Here is a 23,077-nt window from a genome sequence, read left to right on the forward strand (position 1 = left end):
TAATCTTCAAACAATGCTGGTGACCACAGTCCCCTAGGAGCACTGACAGTATATAAAGATGACGGCGTTCATCACACAGCTGGCCTCTCGTCTCCCACTGCAGAATCCCACTGTCCAACAAGCCAAACCCATTGCCATCGATTTGACCCAACTCATGGTGAACCCACTGTTACCGTGATGAGCTGCTCCCAGGGTTTTCTTGGCCTTAATCTTCACAGAAGCAGAGCGACAGGCCTGCCTTCTGCAGCACCACTTGGTGTGTTTGAACTGTCTACCTTCAGGGTAGTGGTCAACTGTAAATCAAGGACCTTAAACCTTGTTTGAGCTCCTGAAATTCCAATCACCCAGCACAATGATACTGCATTGTACGGTGGGTCTTTCCAAGTATCACCTTGACCTTTGCAAGCAGTTAAAATAGACCACCATGTTTGTAACTCTGGTTTGTTATTTACTCATTTTTCAGTATACCTGGAAACTTAAAAACAGTAACAGTGGAGTGGGGCTCCACCATGGCTGAGAAGCCATGGATAGCACTTAGCACGGTTCCTGGCATGAAATAAACACCCAGTAATAGCGACCCCCTTTGAGTTTCCGAGGCGGTAAGTCTTTATGGAAGTAGATTGCCCAGTCTGCCTTCTGCGGAGTGGCTGGTGGGTTTGAATTGCCAACCTTCTGGTTAGCAGTCAAATGCCTTGGCACTGCGCCACCAGAGCTCCTATATAATAATAATAATAATAATAATATAAATGATCCATCCCATTTATAATCCACTTTACAGCTTCCAACCTGCTTTCCCATTCATCGTCCACCCTCCCACGTGCGGACGAGCGGCTCTGTTTCTGTTGTCGCCCACCGTAAGGCCGCAGAGGCCGAGGGCGCGCACCTTCTCCGGCTCGCCGGCCGCGGCTGGAGCGGCGGGGCGGGGCTGGACGGCCGCAGGTGCGTCAGGCCCGGGGAAGCCTCAGCCCCACCTGGGCGCGCCAAGGAAACTGCACCATGTATGGGCAGCTGCGTCAGAGGGCGGAGCCCTGCCCTGAGCCCCGCCAGCGGGCGCGGGGGACCGAGTCCGCCCCTACCCGGAGCAGAGGGGGCCGCGGGCCGCAGTAGGCGTCTCGCAGCTCGCGTGGACGGCCAAGGCGGCGAGTCCGAAGCAGGGAGCCCAGGGCACGCGCCGCTGCGCACCCCCGCGCGGTTCGAGTGGTTCCGCCCGAGAGCGTTCATTCATAAAAAGCAAAGACTCGGCGAGGAGCCGGTGAGTCAGGACCCAGCCGCCGCGAGCCCGCGAGCAGCAAGCAGCCCAGGGCATGTTCCGAGACTTCGGGGAGCCCGGACCGAGCGCCGGGAGGGGCAGCGCGTACCGCGGCCCCGCGCACAACCCCGCCGCAGCTCAGGCGGCCGGCCAGCAGGTGAGACGGGTCGGACAGCGCCTGGGACGCGGGGGTCCCGCTCCGGGACCGGAGAGGGGCCAGGGTCGGAGCTCGGGCCTAGGACGCTGTCTATTCCCCGCCGTCAAGAGGCCACGTTCCCTCCACGGCCCAGGGGGTGGCGCGCCGGACCACCTGCGGACGCCACTCCTCTCCCGCCCGCTTCCCGCTGTCTGCGGTCGATCCCTCTGTCTGTCTCTGCCGCTTCTTCCCTTCCTCCTGCCCACCGCTAGTGGTCGTGTCCGCACCTGCCTCTGACGGGGACCGGGGCCACTTGGGTTAGTCACTGGGGCTCGCCATCGCGGGCTGGATGCAGGCTTCGGGGTTCGAGCTGCAGCACAGACGCGCCCCCAATGGCGGGAAGCGGGCTCCAGCGGCTCACCAACCCCAACAGGAGGGGAACTCGGCGCTGCCTGTGACGGTGTGTCTGTCTGTCGGTCTGTCCCTCCCTGCCGGCCCTCTTCAGCGAGCCTTCCCCCTTCTCGGTGGCTGCCTGGGCCGTGGAGCCTGGTGGTCTCCGGACACCGCCCCTCGACCCCATTCCCAGATGCGCTTACTAGAGCCCGCGAGGTCTCAGGATGTGCGCGGTGTCACGCAGCAGACAACGCCAGCGCCGCCCCCACCCCCGACCCTTAGCCTGCAACGGCGCCCGCTGCCGGCTGGGGGGACCCGAGAGGCTGCAGGTGCCCATTTCCTGTTAAGGGGCCGCGGAGCACGTGTCGCCAGGGGAGGGAAGCAGCGGGCGTCCGTTGCGCCGAGTCACAGCGGCAGTCGAGTCACGGCGCGGCCGAGTCACGGCGTCTGAGTCACCCGCGGGGCCCCTCCCTTCCTGGCCCCGAGCGCCCTGGCCCGGACGATCTCCAGAGCGGGAGATGCTGCCGCCGGCGGTGCCTCGGGCCCGGAACTGGGGTCACTGGGCCACTGGGCCAGCAGCTGAGCCCGGGCCATGGCTGTTGGGACTTGCCTGGGCTTGTGGAGCGCTTCCTGGACCACTCTGGCGCCCACACCCAGTGCCCGGCTTGGGCGTCAAACCCAGTTCCTCTCCCAGAACAATAAGCCCTCATCCCAACCCATTGCTCAGATTTCTGGCAGAGGTCATCTCAGATCATCCTTGATGTGTTACTTACAGTGTGTCTGGAAAGGTCTGGAGCTTTCCACCTCATTGTCGGTATTCCATCGAATCTGGACCCACGGATTGTAAACCCCCCATGGGTCTGTGCCAGAAAGGGGTGTGTGTCAATTAAACTATGATCTCAGAGCTGTAAAAAGTACTGTTGAGGATCAATGAGTGCTATGATCCTCACCGATTACAATGTTACAGACAGGGAAACTGAGGCACGCTGAAGTGGAACAGCTTGCCCAGTGTCACACAGCCAGTAAGTGACTGAGCCAGGATTCAAATTGGGCTTACCTAAACGCAGCACAATTGCTGTCGCCTGCCACAGCACTGTGTACACCAGCCACTTGCCACTTACCAGGCTCACATAGTCTGCCACCTGATTCTCACAGCCACCCTGAGCTAGGAAGTGTGGTTACCCTCCACGTGCAGGTGGGACTCAGGGAGGGTACCAGGGTGGGTAAGGGCAAGACACTGGAACCAAGGCGCCTGGGGTCCATGCCTACTGCCCACTTACTGGCTATGTGTTTGAGGGCCATTCTTCCTCTGATTGGAAACGAATGTCATGGTAGCACTGCCCTCATATGTGCAGAGTATATAAGGCAGTCCAGTGCCTGAGAAGCCACACTTTAGAAGTCTTAGCTTTAATGGTAACACAAAGGCACAGAGAGGTTATGTGACCTGAGCAAAGTCACACAGCTCATGAAATGGGATTTCCCACCAGATGAGTTTGTCTGACTGCCAAGCAGTCTCCCAGAACCAGCAGCTGCTTTGGGGGTGGATGGCAGTGTGACTCTGCCCACTAGATGCCCTTCATTCCACAAAGACCTCATCCCTGGCCCTCCACTTCTTATCTCCCAGAAGTTCCACCTCATGCCAAGTCTCAATGCCGTGAGAGGCAGTCAGGAGTTGCAGTGGATGGTGCAGCCTCACTTCCTGGGACCCAGGAGCTACCCCAGGCCTCTGGGCTACCCCCACTTCAGCCCCCCACAACCCCGACCAGGAGTCATCCGGAGCCTGGGGCCACCTCCAGGAGCACGGCGCCGGCCCTGTGACCAGGTAAGGAGCAGAGAGACCTTGCCCTGCTTCTTGATGCCCAGTGGGCTGCTAGGATGCCAAGAACACAGGCTTAGAAGGAGGGAGGGCAGGGTCACTGGCAACTATTGCCCAAGACAGAAAGTGATCAGAGCCCTTGGAGAGATCCAGAGGGCAGAGAGGTCACTTCAAGACCAGGGAAAGCTTCCGGGAGGAGGGGGCCCGATTAGCCTAAGAGGATGTTAAACCCCAGGGGAGGATATGCACAGGCAGAGATGAAGGAAAGATGAAGTCCCAGGTGGAGGGAGAGGCAGGTGCAAGGAATGGAGGCAGAGGTGAGGGTGTGCATGCTGGCAGGCGATTGGACAGCAGAGTCCCTCACTGATGCAGAGGAATGGGTTGGGGAAAGAACAGGAAAGAGCAGATTCCCCTCAGCTGCCCTATCTCATTTAATCCTCACAAAAACCCTCTGAGGAGTGTACTGAGAGTCTCCCCATTTTACAGAAATAAAGGCACAGCCAAGTAAAATTACTCAGCCAAGATCACACAAGTAGTGAGGCATGAGCCCAAGTCTGTCCAACTCCAAAGTGCCTAAGGCATTTGACTGCTGACCAGAAGGTTGGCGGTTCAAACCCACCAGCACTCCTGGAACGAAGATTGGGCAATCTATTTCCATAAAGATTTACCACCTCGGAAACCCAATGGGGTTTGCTATGAGTTGGAATCGACTCCGTGGCAGGTTTTTTTTTTTTTTTTTTTTTAACCCACCCAGCCACACTGCTTCACTAGTCACTGCCAGGGGGCTCGAAGTGCCATTTGTGTCCCCAGCCAGGGTTCCCTGCCTCGCACTGCTCAAATAAAGTCCTTACCAAAAGGGAAAGGAGAGATGGAGGGAGATAATAAATAAGAGATGGGTCTTTGCTCCTTCTCCCTGGAGCGTTTTGGTTTGTGAGGCGATAGTGGCGTGAGGTTTGCATGTTGAAAAGCTTGCTCTACCAGCAGGGGGGAGGATGAGGTCCCTAGAGAAATGTGACATGGGCCAAGGGCTGCTTTCCCAGAAACACAATGGCTGGCCTTCGGGACTAACCGGACAAGGGGACCAGAGTGAGAGCCCCAGTGGCAGGCAAGCCAGGGATAAGCCCCCTCCTGGGTGCCAGCCAGCCCTGTCCTGAGGGTGACTCTTGGGGCCTGGGTGCTCCCAGGTCCCAGGCTGGGGCTGTGAGCGGGTCCTTGGAAGGGAGGTTGTCTCCATCAGTGGTCAGTGTTGATTCGAGGTAGGTACAAACCAAAAACCAAACTCACTGCCATCGAGTCAGATCTGACTCATAGCGACCTCACCTTGGGTTTCCGAGGCAGTATCCCAACGGAAGTAGGTTGCCCAACCTTCCTTCTCTGGGACCTTAAACAGGATTCTCCCTCCCTGAGCTTCAGTTCCTCACACGGCAAGTTGGGTGAAGAATTGTGCAAAGCACTTATCTGGCCCACGGTGGTGGTGGTTAGGGTGCTCTAGTTGATTACGACTCATGGTGATGCAATGTAACAGGGTACAAGTGCCTCCTGGGTTTCCTGGGCTGTAAATCTTTCCCGGGACGGGTCACCAGGTCTTTTCTCTCGTGCAGCAGCTGTGTGGTTCCAGCCACGGACCTTTGGGGCCAGCAGCTGAGCTCTTTAACCACTGCACCACCTTTATTGCTATCCAGGTGATTCCAACTCAGAAACCCCACAGGACAGAGTAGAATTGCCCCATAGGTTTCCAAGACTGTAAATCTTCTTTTTTTCTAAATTGTGATTTGGGTGAAAGTTTACAGAGCAAATTCACTTTCCATACAGCAGCTCACATACACGTTATCTCATGACATTGCTTGCATTTTCCCACAGTGCAACAGCTTTCCTCCTACTTCCTCCCCATAGTTACCTCTTCCCTGTGTCCTTCCCTCCTATGCACTCCTGCACACCAAACTGTCTCCCTGTGCATACACAGCCCTTCTATTCTCCCATGATTGATCTCTCCAAGGAGTGTATCTACCTAATGGAAATGTTCAGCTCATATGCCTGTCTTTTGACAGGAGTGGGTTCAATTCCAGACCTGAAGGACAGCTAGGGACCATAGTCTCAGTAGTTCCATCAGACTCTATCAGACCAGCAAACCTGGTCCCCCCCCCTTTTTTTTTTTTAATGATTTTGAGTTTTGTTCCCCATTGTTCTCCCACTCTATCCAGCGTCTCCTACATAGATCCTCCTCCAAGTGGTTGACCGTAGCTGGGCACCATCTAGTTCTTCTGGTCTCATAGTCATATAGGCTGAGGATTGTATGGCATACCAGTCCCTTGGACTAATTGTTTCTATGCGTCTTTGGTTTTCTTCATTCTTCTTTGCTCTGGATGAGGAGAGACCCATCATTGCATCTAGATGGCTGCTTGCAAGCTTTTATTGTCCCTCATCAAGGCTATAAATCTTTATGGAAACAGACTGCCATATCTTTCTCCCACAGAGTGGCTGGTGGGTTAGAACTGCCGACTTTTCGGTTATAGTAGAATGCTTTAACTTATGTGCCACCAGGGTTCCTTTCCTTTAGCATGGTGGTACTATGGTTAAAGTATTGGGCTGCTAACTAAAAGGTCAGAGGTGCTAACCCACCAGCTGTTTCTTGGGAGAAAGATGATGCTGTCTGCTTCTGTAAAGATTTACAGTCTTGGAAACCTTACACTGCCCTATAGGGTCACTATGAATTGGAATCTACTCAGTAGTTGATGGGTAAACCAAAAACCAAACTCACTGCCATGAAGTTGATTCTGACTCATAGAGACCTCCATTGGGTTTCCAAGGCTGTAAATCTTTATCAAAGCAGAATGCCGCATCTTTCTTCTGCCAAGCAGCTGGTGGGTTTGAACCACTGACCTTTTTGGGTAACGGTCGAATGCCTTAACCACTATACCAGGAAAAAAAAAGAAAAACAAAAAATCCACTACTGTCAAGTCAATTCTGACTCATAGTGACCCCTATGGGGTTTCCAAGGAGGTAAATATTTAGGGAAATAGATTGCCCCATCTTCCTTCCACGAAGAGGCTGGTGGGTTTGAACCGTTGACTTTCTTGTGGGTTCCTAAAAAAAAAAAAAAAAAAAAAAAACCCAAACTCACTGCCCTCAAGTTGGATCCAACTCACAGCAACCCCTCCTTGGGTTTCTGAGGCAGTATCATGATGGAAGTAGATTGCCCAATCTTCCTTCTGAGGAGCGGCTGGTGGGTTTGAACCGCTAGCCTTCTGGTTAGCAGTCAAAGGCCTTAGGCACTACGTCACCAGAATAAATTACAATTTATTCCAACAGTACTCACTAGCCCTCCCTAGTGTTCACAGCCCCACGGGGAAGAAGAGACTTGGTCAAGAGATGGAAAGGATGAGGGGCCTAAACAGAGGGGTGGGGACTGGTCCCAGGTCTCAGAGGAGCAAATGCCACTTCTAGCTGGGGGATGAGAAGGCTTCCTGGAGGAAGGGGCATTTTAGCTGAGTCCTGGGCAATGAGGAGATTAAAGGTTCATGGAAGGGAAGGGCACTTGATGGGGGGAATTGTCGGAGACAAAGACTGATCCCAGGAGATCTCACCGATCCGGGCTGCCTAGGCTGTGAGTGCAGGAGGCCGGCAGGGGGGCTGTAGCCTCTAAACCATGCCCTGTGCCAGGGGCCCACCCCTGGGCCACCGTGAGGGTTAAGTGCCGGGCAGCCCGCGGCAATGATGCGTCACCCACGACCCTCCGCCCCACCAGCTCAGCCCCGAGGAGGAGGAGCGCCGCCGAGTGAGACGTGAGCGGAACAAGCTAGCCGCTGCCAAGTGCCGGAACCGGAGGAAGGAACTGACAGACTTCCTGCAAGCTGTGAGCCCCGGCGCCCCCCCAAGCCTTAGGGTGACCCCATGGGAACCCAAGGGTGCCTAACCGAGCAGGAACCCTCATGAAAAAGGACCAAGAAAAAGCCATTAAAAATGAGTCGCAGCTCATCTCGCTCTCTCCAAATCACTGGCCCTCCCTGACTTTCGTAATCTAACAAGGAGGGTGGGACTGGGAGCAGAGCTCTTGCGGACTCGCTCCTTCTAAGACGCCCCCAGGCCTGATGGGAGTTGTGCCCATTTTTTCCCCCAGGGGCTCATGGGAGTTGTAGTCCAGCCTTACGCGGGGATTCCCAAGTTCCCCACCCCCTCACCCCTCCAGGCTGCGGGGTAGTCATTCCTCATCTTCCTGACGCCTCTCCTGATCCTTCCAGGAGACCGACAAACTGGAGGATGAGAAGTCCGGGCTACAGCGAGAGATTGAGGAGCTGCAGAAGCAGAAAGAGCGTCTGGAGCTGGTGCTCGAAGCTCACCGCCCCATCTGCAAGATCCCAGAGCAGGCGGAGGAGGGCGGCACAGAGGGCACTGGGCACACAGGCGCTGCCAGCAGCCCGCCCGGCCCCGCCCGCCCTGTGCCTTGTATCTCCCTTTCCCCGGGGCCTGTGCTTGAACCCGAGGCGCTGCACACCCCCACACTCATGACCACGCCCTCCCTGACCCCATTCACCCCGAGCCTAGTCTTCACCTACCCCAGCACCCCCGAGCCCTGCTCCTCGGCCCATCGCAGGAGTAGCAGCAGCAGCGGGGACCCTTCCTCCGACCCTCTCGGCTCCCCCAGCCTCCTTGCTTTGTAAAGGGTCCTGCCCCCTCCCTGCAGGTGTCACTCTAGCGACACCCCTCCCCCCACTGGTCCAGCTGGCCTGGACCGTAGTTCCCTCCCAAGCCCCAGCAGCTTCTTCTCCATCCCTCCGGATGAGACTCGGCATATTTTGCTTCAGGATGGAGCCAGCTCGGGGCCGCCAACGCTGCTGTTTCTCTTGAACACTTGCACTACATGAGACAAACTATTTTCTGCTTGTGCCGGAGACCTCCCGGCAGCCCAAAGGACTCTGGATAGTGCCTTGGAGGTCCTCTGAAGCCCCAGCCTCTTCCAGATCCACCCCCACAGTCTCCATCACCTTCCTGTCATCTCCCCCCAATCCTACACCCTGACAGAAGGTGCCACTCTACCAGCCCAGAACACTAACTCAACCAGCGCCACTGCCAGCAGCACCAGATACTGGACCAGGACCTCCTGTTGGCGCCGGATAAAGCAGAGCCCAGGAGGGTATCAGAGGCTTCTGTGATGAGCTTCCCCGCAGCCCCCGGCTCTGAGAGGCCTTTGGTTCCAGGGAATTCAAGCCCACAGTGAGAGCGCTATTTATTTTTCTAAAGAGAGTATTTTTGTAGAAACCTGTCAAATGGAATAAAATGGCCTGAAGCTCTGGTCTGGGTGCTTCATTGGGCCCCGCGGCTAGAAGGGAAACATTTGGACCAGGAAGCCCTCCGCTCCAGTCTCAGATACACTCATTCACTGTGTGACCTTGAACAAATTCTTTGCTATCTCAGAACTCTTATCTGACAAATGGGGCTACATCTTCTCTGTTCTCCGGATTGAGAGGAGGAAAAGAGTGCTCCCGGGTGCAGTAAAAATAAATAAATAAATAATCACCCTTCTCTTGCGGGAAGGGCCCCCAGGGGAGCACTGATCTGCCCCTTCCACCCCAGGGAAGGCGGATTGAGTTCTGGCCCCCAACACCTGCTTCCTGCCCCATTGTCTTGGACAGGAAGGAGCCGGGAAGTCAATTCAGGGTCTGGATCATGGCCTGTCCCACAGCACAGGAGGGGAGGCTGTGACCTACCACCATCCTCCATCCTACCCCAGCCACGAAGTAAACGGGGTGCCAACCACCTCAGCTCTGCAGCCCCTCTGGAGAGGGATGCGACCCCTGTTCCCAACATCCCAGCCTTCACCCCAACACCGGCGAGTTCCAAACAGACGCTCCCAGGCCGCTGGCTCTGCTTCTGTCCGTTTATTGGCTCCCACCCAGCCCCCAGGAAGTCCCTCCACGCCAGCCTCCAGACCCCCTGCCGCCCCACTGGCGAAGGCGCGGGGCTCTCTTCGGTGTCAGGGTTTCTCACTCCATGCCAAACGCCCCTCGGCGAAGCCGTGGCAGCGTCTAGGTCCCGAGGTCCACAGCAAACCCGGGGTGCAATCCGGGCGAGGGCAGGTGGCTAGGAAGCAGTGCCCTTAGTCGTCAGGGGAGCAGGCCAGGGGCAACTGATCGGGGCTGCCTACGCTGCCGGTACTGGAGCTGCCATCGCCCAGATCGCGGGGCCCGCAAGGGGGCAGGGTGAGCTCAGGGGTCGGCCCGGAGCCGGAGCCCCCAGCGCCGCCGGAGCCACCGCGGGGACCCCACTCCTCGCCCAGCGCCAGGCAGAGCTCCTTAAGTGCCAGGTTCTCCCGCAGCAGCTCCTCCTGGCGGCCCTCCAGCTCGGCCAGCTTCTGCCAGCAGCCGCCCAGGTCCTCGCGAACGGCCCGGGACGCCTGGGTCCCGAAGAGCTGCCACTGGCGCGCGGCGCGGCGCCCGCGCTGCCGCTCCGAGTCCAGGAAGCAGCAGAGGTCGCGCAGCTCGCGGTTCTCAGCCTGCAGGCGCCGGTTGAGCTGCTTGAGCTCGCGGATCTCGCCCAGGTGGCCCTGCAGCTGCCGATTCACCTCCTGCATGAGACGGCCTCGCTGCACCAGCGCCGCCAGGCGCGCCGCCTCCTCCCGCCGCAGGCGCCGCACCAGCTCCTCCTTGCCCAACGCCGCCATCTCCTCGTCCGTCAGCTCCTCCAGGCCGCCTGCTTCGGCCTCCATGGCTGCTCAGGCCGCTGGAGCATCGCCTGCCGCCGTCGCTGCCCAGGAGCCCCACCTCAGCCCGGCGCCGCTAGGGCTCCGGCTCCCGCCCGCGGGCGGCAGGCAGCAGCGGAGGATGCGGAGGCTGTAGCCGCGGCCCGGGGGTGGGCACGCGGCCGGGCGCGCGCCGGGGCGGGGCCGCGTGACGCCGCAGAAGGACAGCCAATCTGGGGAAGCCTCCCTGGTAAGGGGCGGGGGTAATCGCAGAAGCTCCTCCTCCGCCCACTCCGGATCGCGGTGGCCTGACTCTCGCCCGCCCGGAGAACTCGCGTCCCCGTCCTCCGCACCGGTCTCAACCCGAAGCTAGGCGCTTCGTACTTCCCATTCTGGACCTCCTCAAGCTCGAGCCTAGGCCTCTCGACTCCTTAAGAACCAAGACTTGGGCGTCGGCCTCCGACTCTCCTGCTCACTCCGGGACGGAACGCAAACTGATCGCCTTCCCAACCTACAAGCTTAGTTCAAACTCCAGAGTCTTGGCTCCTGAGCATCGCTCCTGAGTCTAACGTCCTGGCTTCCCGTCAGCTTCCCCTTTCTCCCACGAAGTGTTTCCTGCCCTAGGGAGGGATATACAAGGGACTCATTTGTTTAGTGAATTTTATGGTGTGCAAAAATAAACTTGACCAAGGGCAATGTACCAAAAGTGAATGATCAACACGGTGGCTTTGAGGACAAGACAGAGAGAGGTACCTGGGAGGTACAGACAACAAAGATGAACCTTTTTGCATGTACTGCGTTGTCAGTGATGGGAAGCATTGATCTACTGGTGGATAGGTGAGTGGACAGGGTTAACGAGATCAGGTATGTATGTCTAGGCAGGAGAGAGTGTGCCCATGACCATCTATAGGGTTGACAGATAGTGTTTCTACAAGAGTATTTGTAGGTGCTGTAAGAATGTCTGGGTGTATAGTAAAGCTGACAAGGGACAAGGTTGTGGTGGCTTCTTGGCCACAGCCAGCTACCCTGAGGGAGCAAGTAGTTAGACCTGTGGGATCAGGACCATGGTTGCAGGGGACATCAAGATCAACTGGCATAACATACTACCCAAGACATTGTTCCACATCCTACTTTGGCGAGTAGTAACTGGGATCTTAAAAGCTTGCAAGCAACCATCTAGATGCAACTATGGGTCTCTCCTCATCCAGAGCAAAGAAGAATGAAGAAAACCAAAGACATGGAAACAATTAGTCCAAAGTACTGGTAGACCATGTGAACCTCAGCCTATATGACCATGAAACCAGAAGAACTAGACTGTGCCCGGCTACCACTGTCAACCGGGAGCTGTGGTGGTATAGTGCCTAAGGCATTTGACTACTAGCCAGAAGCCTGGTAGTTCAAACCCACCAGCCACTCCCCCACCCCCACCTGGGTCCCGGTGGCTGACTGTACCTCTGTCTGGGATCCCACAGAATGTGGAAATTATAGAACAATATCATTAATATCACACGCAAGTAAGATCTTACTGAAGATAATTCAGAAACGTTTGCAGCAGTATATTGACAGAGAACTTCCAGAGGTTCAAGCCGGATTCAGAAGAGGACGTGGAACAAGGGATATCATAGCTGTTGTCAGATGGATCTTGGCTCAAGGCAAAGAATACCAGAAAGATGTTTACTTGTGTTTTATTGACTATGCAAAGGCATTTGATTGTGTGGATCATGACAAATTATGGATAACATTGAGAAGAATGGGAATTCCCGAGCACTTGATTGTACTCATGAGGAATCTGTACCTTGACCAGGAGGCTGTCGTTCGAACAGAACAAGGGGACACTACATGGTTTAAAATCAAGAAGGGAGTGCATCAGGGTTGTATTCTTTCTCCACACTTATTCAATCTATATGCTGAGCAAATAATCCGAGAAGCTGGACTATATGAAGAAAAACGTGGTATCAGGATTGGAGGAAGAATCATTAACAACCTGAGATATGCAGACGATACAACTTTGCTTGCTGAAAGTGAGGATGACTTAAGGCACCTATTGATGAAGGTTGAGGAATACAGTCTGCAGTATGGAATATGTCTCAATATAAAGAAAACAAAAATCCTCACAACTGGACCTATAAGCAGCATCACAATAAGTGGAGAGAAGATCGAGGTTATCAGAGACTTCACATTACTTGGTTCTTGAATTGATGCTAACGGAAGCATCAGTCAGGACATTAGACGACGTGTAGCATTGGGAAAGTCAACTGCGAAGGAACTGTTTCAAGTGCTGAGGAGCAAGGATATCTCCTTGAGGACTAAGGTGCGCCTGACACAAGCCATGATATTTCCAATCGCCTCGTATGCATGTGAGAGCTGGACAATGAATAAGGAAGACCGAAGAAGAGTTGATGCTTTTGAGTTGTGGTGCTGGCGAAGAATGCTGAAAGTACCGTGGACTGCTAAAAGAACTAACAGATCTGCCCTGGAGGAAGTGCAGCCAGAATGCTCCTTGGAAGCAAGAATGGCCAGACTTCGTCTCACCTATTTTGGTCATGTTGTAAGAAGGGACCATTCCCTGGAGAAGGATGTCATGCTTGGTAGTGTGGAGGGTCGACGAAAGAGGGGGAGGCCTTCAACGAGATGGATTGACACGGTGGCTGCGATGATGGGCTCAAGTATAGCAGGGATTGTGGGGCTGGCGCGGGATCGGGCAGTGTTTCATTCTGCTGTGCATGAGGTCGCTATGAGTCGGAAATGACTCAACGGCACTTAACAACAACAACAACGGCCACTCCCCAGAAGGAAGACTGGGCAATCTACTTCCGTAGAGATACTGCCTCGGAAACCTAAGGAGGGATCGTTATGAGTCGGGAGCGACTCGACAGTAGTGAGTTTGAGTTTTGGTACTACTGTCAACCACTTGGAGGGCATTGGTGAAGGAGATCATGGATAGAGTGGGAAAACAATGTGGAACAAAACTCAAAATCATAAAAAAAAAAAAAAAAAAAGACCAGGTTTGCTGGTCTGATAGAGCCTGGTAAGACCTCTAGTTGCCCTTCAGGTCTGAACAGAACTCACTCCTGTGGCTTCCATCAAATAGACAGGCATATGGGTGAACATTTACATCAAGTAGATACGTTCTTTGGAGTGATCAATTATGGGAGAACAGAAGGGCAGTTTCTACAGGGAGAGAGCTGGGGGTGGGGGGAAGGACACAGGGAAGAAGTAACTATGGGGAGGAAGTGGGAAGAGAGCTGTTACTTTGTGGGAATTGCAGTGCATGTCATGAAACAAAATGTGTTCAAACTGCTGTATGGAAAACGAATTTGCTCTGTAAACTTTCACCGAGATCACGATAAAAATTAAATAAATAAACTTGACCAAGAACCTTACCTTGTCCTCACAGAGGTCACAAGTCGACAGGCAGGCTGTATTAACCAAGAAGCAAATGGCGGGGGATGGGGTGCACGTCTGAGGCGCTGCCAGAAAGATTTCCTAAGATAGGTGATAGCTGAGAAGCTAAAAGATGCACAGGACTTGGCCAAGTCATGAAAGGCTTACTTCAAGGTAAAGGTCTTCCCCTGATCACCGGACGATGAAAGACACTGGTGCCTGAAAGGGCCTAGCTATTTTAGGAACACTGAGAGTAGTATGATTTTTTTTTTTTTTTTTTTTTAAGTAGGTACATGGAGAAAGCAGCAAGGCAGTGAGGTAGTACAAAGGTACCTGGAAACTGGATTCTAAAGAGCTTTCAACACCAGCCTGGGGAGTTTACGCGGACTAGCAAGGATTTTAAGCAGCGGTGTATCATAATCAAATGTGCATGGTTCTGAGCGGAGGCGTGTAGGCAGGAAGATTAGTAAGAATACTGTGGCCACGGGCAAGGATAGCTATGCAGCACTGGGCTGCGGAGCGGCAGTGGGGGTGGAGAGGAGGAATCAGATACCACAAACATCCAGGAGGCAAAATCAGAACTGAATGTGGGGAGAGTCGGGGAGAACACTCAGGTTTCCGGTGTGAGAACTGGGTGGATGTAGGGGCTGCGCTGAGACAAGGGATACAGAACAGAAACAGATCTGGGAGGGTCTGTCTAGAATTTGTTGGATTTGGGATTGGGGAAGGTGGCCCTCCGGACGTGGACTTCCGGGCAGAGCTCTGAGCTGCAGAATCAGAGGTTATTAGCTTGTGGGGGAGGTTAAAACCCTGAGAGAGCTCAGAAGAGGTAGTGATCGTCGGCAGGATGGGCGGAGGGGTCCCCAGCAAGTGTCCTTGGACGTTGGGCCCTACACCCTGTTTGCAAAAAGAGATTTAAGGTGGAGCCCTGTGAAACTCCTAAGCGTAACACACAGCTCCAAGTGGGAAGGCCGGGAAGAAGACAGAGAAGGTGGGAGGAAAACCAGAAGGGAGTCAAGGCAGAGCGGCTGGGGCAGGAGAGCCTGGCGGGAGATCTCGACTCAGTCGCTCTCCGTTTGGCAGCCCTGGTGGCGGAGGTGCCAAGGATTTCCCTTCCTGCCCGGAGGAGCGGCAACTTCACCGTCTCGGCCTCCGCTTCTTCCCGCCCCCGTTCCGGAAGTGGTCCTTCGCTGGCTCCGGGTGCCCGGAGCGGAATCTTGGCGCTCCCGGAAGTGGCCCGGCGGCGGCGGCGCGCCCGGCCCGGGCAATCCTCGCTCCTGCTTGGGGCGCTGCTGCGACGCCCAGACGCGGGCGTCGCCATGACTAGCGAGCTGGACATCTTCGTGGGAAATACGACCCTCATCGACGAGGACGTGTATCGCCTGTGGCTGGATGGCTACTCGGGTCTGTGTGTAGGGCCGCCTGGGGGCTCCGCTCCGGCGCAGCCGTTCTTTTAGGTGGAAGAAGGGGCGGGGCCAGGGCTTAAGACAACCCACCGGGAAGTGCACAGGGAGCTCGCGCGAGGGGTCTGTACGAGTTAGGATTGCGATCTTAGGAGGACCCCTGGGGTGGCCGAGGCGGGGGCTGATGCCGGCACCCATTCCCTAGTGAGCGACGCAGTGGCCTTGCGAGTGCGCTCGGGAATCTTGGAGCAGACTGGCGCCACGGCGGCGGTGCTGCAGAGCGACACCATGGACCACTACCGCACCTTCCACATGCTCGAGCGCCTGCTGCACGCACCGCCCAAGCTCCTGCACCAACTTATCTTCCAGATCCCGCCCTCCCGGCAGGCGCTGCTCATTGAGAGGTGCTTACCCAGCCTGAGGGAGGCGCTGTAACTTACATCCCCATTGCACAGGCGGAAACCGAGGCCCCGGGAGGGGTCGGGACTTCTCCAGGCACTCAGAAGGTTGAGAGCAGAGGCGGCCAGAACCCGGACCCTGCCAGGACCCCTTTCCCCCTTCTTTACGGAGGGTCACTGGTGTTCACGCCTCCACGCTTTCACACAGGTACTACACCTTTGACGAGGCCTTTGTGCGAGAGGTGCTGGGCAAGAAGCTGTCCAAGGGCACGAAGAAAGACCTGGACGACATCAGCACCAAAACAGGCATCACCCTCAAGAGCTGTCGGAGACAGGTGGGCCTACACACCCACTACACACTGCCTTCCATGGAGTCCGCCGCTGCACTCCGAGGTCCCTTTGGCGGCTGCCCCCTCCTCTGATTGTGGCAATAGCTTCACACCTAGTCTCCTCACCCACATTGCCTGCTCTGACCAGAGCGACTGTTCAGAAGCCCAGATCTCACCAAGACTTTTCTGCTTATAAGCATCCTTCGGCTCCCACAGTCTCCTGGTAACAGCCCTGCTCCTTGGCCTTGACCTTCAGACCTGCTGTGATCTGGACTCTGCTGACCTCTCAGCCTGCCTCCCAGGCTTGCTTTTTTATCCTGCTGGTCCTTCTCCCTGGAGAGCACTGTTCTTGGCCATATCTGCTCCCTGAAATGCAAGGCGAGGGTCTGATCTGATGCCACCTCCTCCACAAGCCTTCCTGGGAGTGCCAGGGAGAAGCAGGCCTTCCCCTGCACCTTGAGTGCCTTTTCCTGTCTTCTAGGGGCTCCCTGAGGGCAGCATTTGTTCATCTTTGGGCTCTTGGAGCTTAGCCAGCAAGGTCAGTTCCAGTACAAGCTCCAAGATTGTTGAGCACAGTACTGAAGTAGGGTTGAATTTAGAGACAGGAACATGAACTTTTTCCAAGGTGACATGGCAGAAGCTGATAGCACGTTTGCTGAACTGATGTTAGTTGTCATCGAGTCTACACAGACTCACGGTGACCCCACGTGTACAGGGCAGAACTGCTCCGTAGGGTTTCAAGCCCAGGACGTTTCAGAAAGATCGCCAGGCCTGTCTTCCAAGGCACCCTTGGGTGGTTCCAGCCACCAACCTTTTGGCTGATAGTTGAGCACTTCATTGTTGTTTTGATAAAAGGCACTAAGTTGACGGAATAAACCAAAGCCAAACTCACTGCCATCAAGTCAATTCTGACTCATAGTGGCTCCCATTGGGTTTCTGATGCGGTAAATCTTTACTGAAGTAGATTGCCATGCCTGCCTTCTGCAAAGAGGCTGGTGGGTTCAAACCACTGACCTTTTGGTTAGCAGCCAAATGCCTTAACCACTGCACCACCAGGCTCCTTAAGTTGACGGAATGAAAGGTGCTAAGCCAGCATTTGTTGCCGGGCGAGTGGTCAGTAAACAGCCCTCCTTCCTCCCCTAACTGCCCCGCAGTTTGACAACTTTAAGCGTGTCTTCAAAGTGGTGGAGGAAATGCGGGGTTCCCTGGTTGACAACATCCAGCAACACTTCCTCCTCTCTGACCGGCTGGCCAGGTGAGCAGTCAGGTGAGGGGTGCAACAAGAAGCCAACTACACCGCGTTTTGCACAGTCCTTCCTGGGTCTTGAGGGTGATCCAACTTTCCCCCCTCAGCCTGCCCCCACCCCCCGGCCTTCTCTCTGTGCTAAAACCAGCAAACCAAACTCCCTGCTACCGAGTCAGTTCTGACTCAGAGCAACCCCCATTGGGTTTCCAAGGCAGTAAATCTTTATGGAAGTGGGTTGCCCAGTCTTCTTCCATGGAGTGGCTGGTGAGTTTGAACCACCAACCAACTGATTAGCAGTCAAATGCCTTAGGCAATATGCCACCAGAGCTCCTTTCCCTGGCTGTGCTAGGGGCATGGGTACCCCACTTTTGATCTGTGCTTCAGACCAGCCTGATCTGGGTTTGAATCCAGCCTGGCCGTTTGCCAGCTGGGCTTTTGTGAAGTGGAAATGAGGCTCTGTCCACAAAGCCTTTGGCATAGCACCTGGCGCTTAACAAGTGCTCAGTACACGGTGGGCCTCGTTGTGGTCTCCGCCATGTCCCTTAGGAGACCTTCCACAGGTGAGGAGACAGAGATCCGAAGAGAAGTGACCTGAGACAGGTCGCGTAGTGAGTTAGGGCAGACAGGGACCAGTGCTTGGATGTCCAGCCAGAGTTACAGGTGGGGAGCTGCTTGCTAAGAAAGGGTGCCGAGCCCCGAAGGGGACCCGCTCTCCCCTCTCTGTAGGGACTACGCGGCCATCGTCTTTTTTGCCAACAACCGCTTTGAGACTGGGAAGAAGAAACTGCAGTATCTGACCTTTGGTGACTTTGCTTTCTGTGCTGAACTCATGATCCAGAACTGGACCCTCGGTGCTGTCGGTGAGGCCCCCTGAGGGCCAGGTGGCTCTCTACCCGCTCAGGGTCTGCCTCCCCATGGTGGGCTCTCTTGACGGCCCCAGTCCCAGCCGCCTTTCTTCTTTGGGGCCCTCCCGGGCCTCCTCTGCCTGTGGCCCAGGCGCCTTCCACGCCTCTTGCCTGCAGAGGGCCCGCTGCTGGCCTGGGACACGCCAGTCCAGCTCTCCGAGACTCCCACTTCCTCTTCTGCTCCCTGGACACCATGAGGTGGTGGGTGATGAAGGGGTGGACGTTGCGGGAGGCGGTTCTTTTTATTTCTCACCTGCCCTGACTCCTCTCATCGGGCCTCCTCCAGACTCCCAGGTGGATGACATGGACGTGGACTTAGACAAGGAGTTTCTCCAGGACTTGAAGGAGCTCAAGGCACTTGTGGCCGACAAGGACCTCCTGGATCTGCACAAGAGGTGAGCTTGGGAGGTCCCTGGGGCAGGGCCGGAAATAGGCGCCTGGGTGGCGCTCGGGCTGACCCTGTGTCCCCGCAGCCTGGTGTGCACTGCCCTCCGGGGAAAGCTTGGTGTCTTCTCGGAAATGGAAGCCAACTTCAAGGTCTGTGGCCCGGTGCAGCTCCGCCCCTCGGGCATCTTCAGCCTCCGGTGCCTGTCCCTACTGGCTAACTCTGGGCATGCCTAGGAGTGACTGGCAGGCGCTGCTGCTACTCCCTCTGCAGGCCTCCGAGGGGGGGAGTCGGTTGACTGAGGGAAGTGGCTAGACTTGGGGCGGGGCCCGGCCCTCCCCCAGCCTCTGAGCTTAGCCCCCAGCCTCCGGGGCAGAAGGCAGAACTCCCAGGACCCCTGCCCCACAGAACCTGTCGCGGGGCCTGGTGAACGTGGCGGCCAAGCTGACCCACAACAAGGATGTCCGAGACCTGTTTGTGGACCTGGTGGAAAAGGTGAGCCGTCCTGCCGCCGCCCTCTGACCCCGGAGCTGGCCTGTCCCCGGGCTGTGCCACATGTGAGATGTTCCCTTGGGCCCCCAGTTTGTGGAACCCTGTCGCTCTGACCACTGGCCACTGAGTGATGTGCGGCTCTTTCTGAATCAGTATTCGGCGTCCGTCCACTCCCTGGATGGCTTCCGGTAAGGGACCCCGGGCCTCCTGCCGGCATGGCCTCGCCCCAGCCAGCCACCTGCCAAGGCTGAGCCCTCCTGCACCCTCGGTGTTCCCCATCCTGCCACCCTGGGCTTGGAGTGCTCTCTCTGTAGACCAGAGTTCAGAGCTGTGTGACCTTGGGCTGTTCCCCCACCTCTCTGTCTCAGTTTTCTGGCATGTAAAATTGGGAATGATACACCTATCTGGGAAGAACTCTTTGAGGGTTAAAGAAGTTAGGGTCCGTGAAGCACTTAGAGCCACGCCTGGAGAGAGTCAGGGACCATCCGTTTTTACTGTTGCTGGTGTCGTTCCAGGTACCAGGCACTCTGGGACCGCTACATGGGCACTCTCCGGGGCTGCCTGCTGCGCCTGTACCATGACTGAAGCCCCTCTCCACACCCTGCCCACCCTGACAATAAAGCTGCCACGAGTTTGGAGACTGTTCCTTGCTCTGGGGGGGTGGAGCCTGTGTGGGAGCACTCGTGGGTCCACATGTGGGTGTGTTTGCTAGCTGCACATGTGTGTGCATGGGCGTGTGTCTGAGAGTCAGGGTGTGTGTGTGTGTGTGTGTGTGTGTGAGAGAGAGAGAGAGTGAGTGAGGACGTGTGTACATCAGCCCCCTGGAGATGGAGGTGTCAGGAAGGAGGTGGTGTCTGTTCGTATCCCCATTCCCCTAGTCCAACCAAGTGCTCTTGGAAGCCAGGGGACTTGTGGTTTATTCAGGCCGTAGCCAGAAGACTGGGGAGATGGGCAGAAGCCTTGGGGTAGAGCCAGCGAGGAGGCAGCTGGTGCCCCAGGAGAGAGCTGAGGAGCGGCTGGGCGGGTTCACGGAGGGCAGGAGACTGGGCGCTTCTTGGTTGGTTGGTCCACACGGGCCGTGAGCGGGTACTTGGTGATGCCACAGGTGTTGCTTCCTCGGTGCAGCCGGAAGTAGCCCTAGGAATCGGTGGACATGACGCCAGAGGGCGAGGGGCCCAGCCCGCCCCATCCCACCCCGGAGCACACCCACCTCCTCGCCCCAGTTGGGCCCCCAGGAATTCTTCAGGATCCAGTATGAGATGGCGCGACGAGGACGAGGAGCTGGGGCGCCAGCCTGGGCCCCTTCTGCCCGCATCCTCGCTCTCGACTTGCTCTTGCCGAAGCCCACCAGCAGGACAGAGTGGTCCACTTGACGGGGGTCACAGGTGTCAGCCGTGGCTCTGATCACGCCCTTCTGGTAATGCTGCGGGGCACAGGGTGGAGGGTCAGAGGCAGGCGCCACCCTCCCTGGGGGTCCCCCATTCCTTGTCCCATCCCACCTGCAGTAGCTTCATGTTGATGGTCACAGTGATGGGACCGTGGGTGGCCAGGTACTCGGCGATTTCTGGGGGAGCGAAACGTGGGGTCAGGCCCTGCCTGCCCTGTGGCCCTGCTCATAGCACAGGGACTAAGAGCATAATGGGGGTTTTCTGTGTGTACGTCCCCGTCCCTCCACGCCATGGTCTGTCCTGCCGTCCCCCCGCCGCGTCCCCGCCCGGCCGCACTCTGCTCATTGTCCTGCAGCATGATGAAATCCTGGATCCAGGCCACCTTCTTGTGCTGCTTAGCCTGGCACCTGTGGGCGTTGTTGTCCCCCCGGAAAGGGTATGCCTTTTCGCTGGCCAGGCCGCCTAGGGGGAGGGGAGAGGAGCACGAGGAGGCAGGGACTTGGCCGCCAGCCATCCTTAGCCCTGGGTGCCTGGTCCCCACGCCCACCCTACAGTTGCCTGGAGAGGCAAGGACTCACTGTTGTTGAGGACAGTTACAAACGCATCCCAGACAAAGCCTCCGCTGCAGCCGTTCCCACAGCGGTCACAGTCGAGCAGCTCTGGGACAGAAAGGGACTGTCTGTGTGGCCAGGTCCCTGGTACCCCCCCGCCCCGTCGCCCCTCTCCCTCTCCCAGCCATACCCTGCACAGAGACTTCCACAGACTGATGGAATCTGATGCCCCACAGGGACTCTATGTTGCTGGCCGCTGCCATGGCCCAGCAACATTTGCAGTTTTTCTGGTGGGTAAGAGGGTAGGGGTAGGGGAGTAGGGTGCCTGGGCCCTGCCCCCATCCTCTCCCACCGTTTGGGCTGAATTGGGCCTGGCTGTGGAGGGGCAGTGATACCTGGTCCCTGACGGGTTTGATGATGTCGGCCATCTTGCGCCAGTCACAGGTGGAGGGCACTGACTCTCCCCGTCCTTCAGGGAGCGCCTTCCTGCTCACATTGGGGGCCTTTCCAAGAGACTTGTGGTGGCCATAGACCAGGCCAAAGTCCTCCTCTGGAGACCAGCAGGGCCACTGAGGCCAAGGTTTTGACCACCTCTCCCCCAAGTCTTGCCTGTGCTACTCCAGCCGCCCACATCCTCGACCGTGTGGGTCTCCATAATGCCTTCGAACTCCAAACTGCCACTGGCGTCAGTTCTAACTTAAAGCAACCTCCATTCCAAGGCTAAATCTTTACGGAAGCAGAACACCTTATCTGCCATGGAGCAGCTGGTGGATTTGAACCACCAACCTTTTGGTTAGCAGCCAAATGCCTTAACCACTACACCACCAGAGCTCTTTGCCCATAATACCCTAGGAGGCAGAAAGGCAAGGAAACAGGCTAGACAGCGGCCAAGCTCCCTCCTGGTGCCCTGTCCTGTGGCCTTGACCCCTGACCTGGCATCCCAAGCTCCTGCCCCGCCCCACCCCACCACTGCCTCCTGGTGGGGCGGGCACTGGGCTGTCTTCAGACCCCTCTCTGGGAATGGAAGCTTGCGGTCGGCCTGCCTTCTGCCAGTGTCCCTGCAAAAGCCTCTGCTTCCCATCTGCGGCCCAGGGCCCAGGAGGTGTCCTGGTACCTGTGAGGTCACTGAATGGGGTCACCCCAAACTTGGCTGTGCCCAAGTCCTCTTCCTCCAGCTGCTGAGCCCGGGCCAGGTTCCGGGCAAAGATGTCCAGGCGGCGGGCACGCTCTGGGCCAAAGCAGGCTGTCAGAGGCTGACTCCAAACCCCCAGGGCAGGAAGTGGCCACTGGCTGGGTGTCCTCACCCCACCCCACCCCAGGTGAGCTCGGCCTCCTCCCCTGCAGACTCCTGGGCCCAGGAAGTGCCCGGCCCACCCCTTTCCCCATTAGGTTTTCTGTGGCAGCAAGGGCGGTATCTCTGCGTGCCCTGGGGAAAAAGCAAGCAAAGGGGTCACAGACAGAGTGACTCAGAAGGAAAAGGTGGTCGCTGAGTTGGACTTCCTGTCATGCCGCTGCTTCGCACTTCTGACCACACAGCTGGAGCTGGGGCAGAGGCAGCCTGAGATGAAAGCCCCCACAGACCACCCTCTGCAAGACCAGACCTGCAGTGGGGGCGGGGCAGGGTTGGCTGCTCACGGAGGTGGAGAGGGAGGGCCCAGCTTAGGGACAAAATGGCTGTTTGCTCAATGAATACACGTAGGGACGGTGGTCTCACCCCCACTGCCCACTCTCCCAGGGCTGGAGAGCTGTGGAGGCAGAGGGCCAGACTCTCCCAGGTTCCATACATGCAGGCAGGACACCAGGGGGTCCCCCCCAACCCTGCTGCTGTCCCGCTGAGCGGCCTTGACCCAGCTCCTTCTCCACTTGGAACCTCAGTTTCTTTATCTATTAAGTGAGAGGAGGGGCCTGGACTGACGCAGGTGCCCAGGGGTACCTGCTGAGTCCGAGTAGCTCCGGTTGTACTGACTCTGGAACACCTTGAAGACCTCTTTCAGCTCCAGTGGCTGGGGGCCTGAGGCCTGGCAAGAGACCAAGATGGAGGAGGTGTAGTGGGGCCCACAACTCCACGTAAGGACTGGGCTAGGGGGTCAGCCAGTTAGCCTGCTCTGTCTCCCCGTGTGAGCTGGACCTCAGTCATCCCCTCTGAGAACTGGGCGACAAGCCAGTTGTTTCTGGAAAGTGTGTGTCCCCAGGCTGTGAGCAGAAGGGAGGGAAGGGGGCTTAGAGGCACTTACCTGCCCCAGGAGGGGTCCTCTGATGCCCTGGGCCAGGCTGACCACTAGCAGAGCCTGCAGGTAGGAGAGGCGTCTAGCTGAGGCCATGGTGA

General features: G+C 56.8%; 4 protein-coding genes across 4 annotated transcripts; 2 read left to right on the top strand and 2 right to left on the bottom strand.

Moving 5' to 3' along the window:
- Window positions 1-1,304: 1,304 nt before the first annotated feature.
- Window positions 1,305-8,252, top strand: FOSL1 (FOS like 1, AP-1 transcription factor subunit). Its single transcript, XM_007944754.1, has 4 exons — window positions 1,305-1,406; window positions 3,403-3,600; window positions 7,340-7,447; window positions 7,833-8,252. Exons 1-4 carry the CDS (start codon window positions 1,305-1,307, stop codon window positions 8,250-8,252), a joined length of 828 nt encoding a protein of 275 aa, XP_007942945.1.
- Window positions 8,253-9,688: 1,436 nt separating this feature from the next.
- CCDC85B (coiled-coil domain containing 85B) lies at window positions 9,689-10,297 on the bottom strand. Its single transcript, XM_007944756.2, has one exon. It carries the CDS (start codon window positions 10,295-10,297, stop codon window positions 9,689-9,691), a length of 609 nt encoding a protein of 202 aa, XP_007942947.1.
- Window positions 10,298-14,973: 4,676 nt separating this feature from the next.
- LOC103200293 (FGF1 intracellular binding protein) lies at window positions 14,974-19,397 on the top strand. Its single transcript, XM_007944757.2, has 10 exons — window positions 14,974-15,058; window positions 15,263-15,461; window positions 15,664-15,790; window positions 16,939-17,039; window positions 17,757-17,890; window positions 18,222-18,330; window positions 18,409-18,472; window positions 18,729-18,815; window positions 18,903-19,000; window positions 19,328-19,397. The coding sequence occupies exons 1-10, from the start codon at window positions 14,974-14,976 to the stop codon at window positions 19,395-19,397; spliced, it is 1,074 nt and encodes a 357-aa protein (XP_007942948.1).
- A 441-nt stretch (window positions 19,398-19,838) lies between these two features.
- Window positions 19,839-23,072, bottom strand: CTSW (cathepsin W). Its single transcript, XM_007944961.1, has 10 exons — window positions 22,986-23,072; window positions 22,685-22,769; window positions 21,866-21,979; window positions 21,147-21,301; window positions 20,942-21,038; window positions 20,779-20,859; window positions 20,537-20,662; window positions 20,312-20,376; window positions 20,023-20,235; window positions 19,839-19,949 (listed from the first exon to the last, which is right to left on the bottom strand). The coding sequence occupies exons 1-10, from the start codon at window positions 23,070-23,072 to the stop codon at window positions 19,839-19,841; spliced, it is 1,134 nt and encodes a 377-aa protein (XP_007943152.1).
- Between the last annotated feature and the right edge of the window lie 5 nt (window positions 23,073-23,077).

The sequence above is a fragment of the Orycteropus afer genome, unplaced genomic scaffold (assembly GCF_000298275.1).
Source record: "Orycteropus afer afer isolate SDZICR_OR568_19922 unplaced genomic scaffold, OryAfe1.0 scaffold00130, whole genome shotgun sequence".
Classification (NCBI taxonomy): domain Eukaryota; kingdom Metazoa; phylum Chordata; class Mammalia; order Tubulidentata; family Orycteropodidae; genus Orycteropus; species Orycteropus afer.